Source organism: Protobothrops mucrosquamatus, unplaced genomic scaffold (genome assembly GCF_001527695.2).
Source record: "Protobothrops mucrosquamatus isolate PMUCROS unplaced genomic scaffold, P.Mucros_1.0 scaffold1654, whole genome shotgun sequence".
In the NCBI taxonomy this organism is placed as follows: Eukaryota; Metazoa; Chordata; class Lepidosauria; order Squamata; family Viperidae; genus Protobothrops; species Protobothrops mucrosquamatus.
In genome coordinates, this window is record NW_015387811.1 from 208819 (window position 1) to 215331 (window position 6513).

At 39.6% G+C, this 6513-nt stretch overlaps 1 protein-coding gene across 1 annotated transcript; it reads left to right on the plus strand.

The window, feature by feature from the left end:
• The first annotated feature begins 3478 nt into the window (after window positions 1-3478).
• Window positions 3479-4692, plus strand: NPY2R (neuropeptide Y receptor Y2). The gene has a single exon (XM_015822718.2). It carries the CDS (start codon window positions 3485-3487, stop codon window positions 4643-4645), a length of 1161 nt encoding a protein of 386 aa, XP_015678204.1. The 5' UTR covers window positions 3479-3484; the 3' UTR covers window positions 4646-4692.
• Window positions 4693-6513: the final 1821 nt, after the last annotated feature.

Here is a 6513-nt window from a genome sequence, read left to right on the forward strand (position 1 = left end):
GAGGAAAAAGGGAGAAAAAACAGAAAGAAACATCAGGCATACTAAGAATCAAACATAGTAAAGATAATCCTAATTGTATAACTTTGAAGATAAATTGCACAAACAATGTGGTAGCATCCGAAAACTTAAGCTAAATTATGTCCATATTGCATCTCATCAGCTATGCAGTTCTAGAAACTCATAAAGAAAATCCTGGGTCAATATGACATCTACAGCTTAAGGGAGACACAAAAAATAACAAATGTTTGGAGCAGCAGTGAAGAAGATAAAGCAACAAGTGTTATATCCGGAGCACCATACAGGCAGATTAATTTGTGTTTCAGTGGTCACACTACAGAGCCTGCTGCCAAGCTCATTGCTCTGATTTAATTCCATGGTGTCAGTTTCTAAGAGCCAGTAAAATATTTACACACACGCACACACACAACTGAGGAGGAAAGGAAGTAGCTGAGACCAATCTAACCAGGCCCTTCTTCCCACTCATCGTCAAACATCTCAAGCAACAGAGTTTTACAGCCAAGCAGTCTAAATTCCTGTTGGAGCTCCCTAGAGGTGTTATGAACTTTGTTCTGTGAAATAATTGGACACACTTGCTTTCAAACCAAGAAGAAAACCTTCACAGATCCAAGAGATTAATCACATGTGGCTAAGCCATTAGAGATACAGTGCTGGAAATGAAGAATCAAATCAGTGAACAGGCATAATGACCAAACTGGCTAAAAGGCAGCGATTCTGATTTTCCCCCTATAGCTTTGGCAAAATATTCTTAAATGTTTAGGCCAGGGGTAGGCAACCCAAAACACTCAAAGAGCCACTTGGACTTCAACTCCCAGAATTCCTGAGTCAGCATAGCTGGGCTAGCTCTCTCCTGCCCTTCCTGTTTCCTGCAGAGACGCAGCAAAGGGAGGATCTCCGCCCAATAAGGTTTTCAGCTCCTCCGAGAGAACACCGTGTGAGTCCACTCTCTTTTTTACACACAAACACACACACACACACAGAGAAAAGGGAAGGCAAGTGCCTCTCTCTGTCTCTGTCTCTGCAAATGGCAGAGGAGGCTGGGAGCCGCAGGGGAAGGCTTTTTAAAGAGCCACATGTGGCTCTGGAGCCGCAGGTTGCCGACCTGTGGTTTAGGCCATAAACTTATAATCTATATTTCTTCTGCTATATACATATTTGAAGCCCATCTATGACATTACTGACAAGCATGGATGAGTCAATTTTGTTATTTTGCCCTAAGAACTTTGAAAAGGATCAAGTAAATCATACAGCAGTATGTAGTAAGGATTCTAAAAGTTACAACAAGGAGACATAAGGGCCCTTATATTTATCATCTCTCTTATAGTTAATATTTTATCTTTCTCAGGGAATGGCTTAAGACATTCCCTGTCCTTTATCCAAAACATAAACATGCTGGTTTCTCACTCCATATACAAAAGTCAGGTGGACTGTCAGCTGAATAATCTGTTTTGCTATATCTAGGGTTCAGGTAGTGTATATACTGTACATCTTTCATCCAACAAAACACCCTAGGAGATCAATAGGAGCCATTGGGAGGCACCATTCATCTTTCCCAACATCGACTGCCTTAAACAATTGCTTCATTCAGTCTTCACAGTATGGCCAGTCTTGATTTAGACTGGTCTTATGTATGTTTATTTGGAGCAGGACAGCTCTGAAGAGACTCCTTGTCCCCTATGGTGAGCTCATTATCCCAGTCTATGGACTTACCAGATGGTAGGAAAGGCAGAAAACAGTAACATTCATGCAGTCTTACTTTTAAAAAATCCTTAATATAGATCGGGACCATATAACTTACTAAGCAAAAAGATAGTTTGCTTATTTTATAGAGTAAAGTGAATTGATAATTTGTGGGCCTTACGGCACCTATCTTGTCTTTAACTTGCCAAACCTTTCCAAATAAAAAAATATGTTTTTGTTTTATGCCCATGCTGGGAATTCTGGGCATAGGTCCAACTTTTATGTTTGTGAACTAATTGCAATTTATCTGACCAACTATGGATAAGCAAACCATAGCCTATTGTGCTACATCAGGGGTGTCAAACTGCCGGCCCGCGGGCAGGATGCATCATAGTGAAACTGCACCCACCCTGTTGCTGGCAATGGAAAAAAAGTCGCAACACGTAGTGACACGTCTCATGACGTTGCGAGTTTGACAGCCCTGTGCTACATGAACACAGCAACTGTCAGGTGCAAACAAGCAGATCCACATGTGTAGTGTTCAGACTAGCTACTTTATTGTTCTCTGCCTATTACAGAGGATTCTCCTCACACTGGCAGTTTTAGCCTGGGAACAACCAGATAAGGCTCCCAAGCAGCGGCCCCCAACTTTTTGGGCACCAGGGACTGGTTCCATGGAGAGAGGTTGTTCCACAGATTGGAGGGGGCATGGTTTCATGTTCTGCCTCCATCCTACAGATGGGGCTTCACTTGCTTGCACAGCCCAGTTTCTGGTATGCTGCAGGCCAGTGCCAGTCCACAGACCAGGGGTTGGGGACCCCTACTCTAAGGCATTTAAGGAAGGTCAAACCTAGCCCTTTTATTTAAAGCAAGTGCAGGCTGATTCCTCTCTTGAGCCCATTTCCCAACCAGGATAGTTGCTCTCCAACAGCAACTGTATCATAATATCAGCTCCTAAAGATCTGCGTTGGCCCATCCAAAATGGCTTGCTGGGAGTATTATGAAGAATGTAAAACATGGTTCCTATAGTTGTTTAGCATCCCTTGGATCAAAAACTGCTAAAATGTTGTCTAAGTTAGTCTTTAGTGGAGGATCTTGCTCACTCAGTCCCATCATATACTTATATCCAATTATATGGGCAAGGAACTGAAGCCTTAAGTATACTGATGAACAAAACAGTTGCAGAGTTTATTGTATTTCTAGATCATTGTTAATTTATATTTTGACTTTCCTTGCCATTCTTCATGCAAATAGAATTACTCTGACAAGCAGAGGCAAGGTCACGAGAGAGCACAAAGGCAGATTGTAGGCCAATCGCAAGCAATTGCTAATAGCCAAACTGGTGGTCTGGTTTATGTGATGCTATTAGCATGACATTTGGAAGGATTATTTTTTAACCCATTCAATTTTAGATAAATAGAATTGCAAAGAAAAAACATCTTTTGTGAAAAATAATGTGAATTTAGTCAGGATCAAACTTTTTTTTTTGCTCTTTGGTCAGATTTACGGTAATTTTATCATGCAAATATAATGGGATCTACAGAGGCTAATTTTTTTCTTTCCGATATTGCATTCAGCTGTGCATGAAAACCATAAACTTATAATGTGCATGAGGATTGCATTAATTTAGAGTTTAATTGGAAATGCTGAATTTGATAACTTATAAACTAAAGTCTTTAAATGTATTTCTTTTCAATCTTATACTTGTTTCTCTTTCTGCAGGCAAAAGAAAAAAACATAATACTAACTGTCAACCCAGGGCTTATATAAATACAAAAAAATAGGCATGGGACTGCTTGGTCAAGTCAACAGTACCAGCATCTTGGATGAGCATATATTAGAGAAGAAGTCACCATCTCGCTGGCATGCAGACAGTCTTGTCACCCCCAGTCAGGGATTTCAAGATGGATCCAGTGAACTTATAATGGATAGCACCAAGATCTTGGGAGTCCAAATCATACTGATAATGGCTTATTCTCTCATCATTCTGCTGGGATTCATTGGCAACTCCTTGGTCATCTACATGATAGTGAGATACAAAACCATGAGGACTGTAACCAACTTTTTCATAGCTAACTTAGCTCTGGCAGATTTAATGGTGGATACTTGCTTGCCCTTTACTTTGGCTTATACTCTGCTGGATGAATGGAAGTTTGGGGCTGTACTTTGTCATTTGGTGTCCTCTGCTCAAGCTTTATGTGTTCATGTATCTATTCTCACGTTAACTGTGATTGCCCTGGATAGGTACAGATGTATTGTTTTTCATTTAGACAGTAGAATATCCAAGAAAATCAGCTTCACCATCATAGCGATTACATGGCTGGTTGCTGCTCTCCTAGCTAGTCCACTGGCTATCTTTCGAGAATACAGATATGAAGAAATTCCATCCATCAACCTCAGAATAGTTGTCTGCTCAGAGAAATGGCCTTCTGACAAAAGGGATGCCACTATATACAGCTTATCCATGCTCATCCTGCAATATGTCTTTCCTCTTTCTATCATCTGTTATGCCTACATCAGGATATGGTTCAAACTGAAAAGCCACATTAGTCCTTCTGCTAGAAATGACACTCACTGTCGCAGGAAAAAGACCACAAAGATGCTTTTCATGGTCGTTGTGGTGTTTGCTGTCTCTTGGCTACCCTTCCATGCTTTCCAGCTTGCTGCAGACTTAGGTATGGCACTTGCCCTCCATGACTATAAACTCCTTTATACAGTATTTCATGTCATAGCCATGTGTTCCACTTTTGCAAACCCCTTGCTCTATGGCTGGATGAATAAGAACTACCGCAATGGATTCCTTATGTTCTTCCGCTGTCAGAAAAAACCAGAGAGACTCTATGCAGACGGATCAATTCGGGGGAGGTCTTGCACTTTCAAGGCTACTACCTTGAATGGGAGCATCAAACAGTCAACAGGTGATGGACAGCTACCAACACCGGTTTAGTTTATAGCAGCTTCATCTCCACACAGGGCCTGAGTCTCAGCATTGCCCACCTAAAACTGTTGATGTTTTTTTCTAAAAATAAAAGTGAATTGAATTGCCAAAATGCTGTCATTGTCACAGTTAGATGAAAGCACCTTATCTATCGGTCTGTCATGCCTTGTGTATGATCTATTCTGCTTTCCCAAGTTAAACAATCCTTGCCTCCAATTTGTGTTTCTTGTTGCAAGAAGCAGAAATCATGTCATTCCATTATGCTTTAATTCATGAGAATTTAGTTCTACTGCTATTTGAAGGACAGGAGAAATAGCAGACAGGATTATTTCACTGCTTTAGGCACTTAGAGGGAATGAAGGTATTTGCAACAATATTGACAAACCACAGGATCCAATGGCACTCATTAAATACATGGTGTTTATTTTAATTTCCTGTAGATTTTTTGCATTCCTCATATCAAAGATCTACCTTAGCATCCCTTAATCAGAATTTTAGGAAGTACATTATTATAGTTATAAGTCAACAAAAGAATAAGAATGAAAAAGATGTATAACACAGGTTCTGTGGAAAGTTTGTTCTAAAGTAATTAGTACTAACTTCTCAAATTATTAAAAAAAGACCAAATTTTCTTTTTGATTTCCAGCAGAAAAGATTGACTCTAAATGTTTTTAAGCTAATAGCTGTTGATAGTGAGATCCACACTGCACTCCATAATCATTTTTTGCATTTCATTCACTGGTTAAAGTTATTGTTAAATCTTGTTCTTTAATAAGTAAATATTTATTTTGGGGGTTGAAATTCCTGTTCTTCTTGACTGTTGTGAATATTTCATATTATGAGGTTGCTTTCTTACCTTTCCTGTTTGGAGGATTCTAAGGTGTCATTCATACCCTTCATTCTTGGTTAAGTGTCTTATTGCAAAGAAACATGTCCTATAAATATTTACTGTATGTCCACCTCCTTGACCAGTTCAGATTCTGCATATATAGAAGAACAGGTTTTCCTTATCCTGAATTCTCAGTTCTTCTAGTGTTCAAAGTAAAAAATCAGGATAACTCCAGGTGGAAAGGAGAGTAGCTGCAAAGAGCAAATGTGAGTACTGCGGCACTCAGCAAAGCACTCTCTCTAACTGAAAATTATGTCATTCATTGCCAACACGTTGTACCAGTTCTACCATTGCTCCAGGTGATCTAGAATTGCTCAGAAATGCTATGGAATATTGATATCTTTGACAATGGTGTTTGCTCTGGCTCCTAGTATGTAAATGAAATCTTCATTAGCTAAGGGAAAGGAATGGAGCCAAAAGGGTTATAATGGGATTAGGTGTGTAATGGATAACTATGTCATCATGATAACCATCACAAATTGCTGCTGCCAATGTACAATAAAAGATCTATCTGGAAGGAACCTTGGAGTCTTTTCTTTCTTGGATCATGACTATTACTCTATCTGTGACTATCTAGACACATGATCTTCCACTTGGTGCAGAGTTTGTCTCCCAGTTGATGTCAGGGTAATTAAAGTCCCCCATTACTATTGTGATGTGCTTCCTACATACCTTAGTTAGCGGACTAGCAAAAAGTTCATCTATTTCCTCGGTTTGGTTGGGTGGCCTATAGTATACACCTATGGCAATGTCATTTTTCCCCCTTTTATATTGACCCAAATGCATTCAAGACAGTTTTCATCATTGTTGTGCTCCATTTCTGTAGAGATGTAGTTACTTCTTATATAGAGAGCAACTCCGCCTCCTCTTTTGTTTGGTCTGTTTCTTTTAAATAATTTAAATCCCTCTAGCTGTGTGTTCCATTTGTGAGTTTCATCCCACCAAACATGAGTTTGGCTTTTAACATATAAAATACTAAAACATTTCA

Excerpts from the sequence above, each read along its gene's own strand:
- NPY2R (XM_015822718.2), top strand. The coding sequence starts at position 3,485 with ATGGGACTGCTTGGTCAAGTCAACAGTACCAGCATCTTGGATGAGCAT.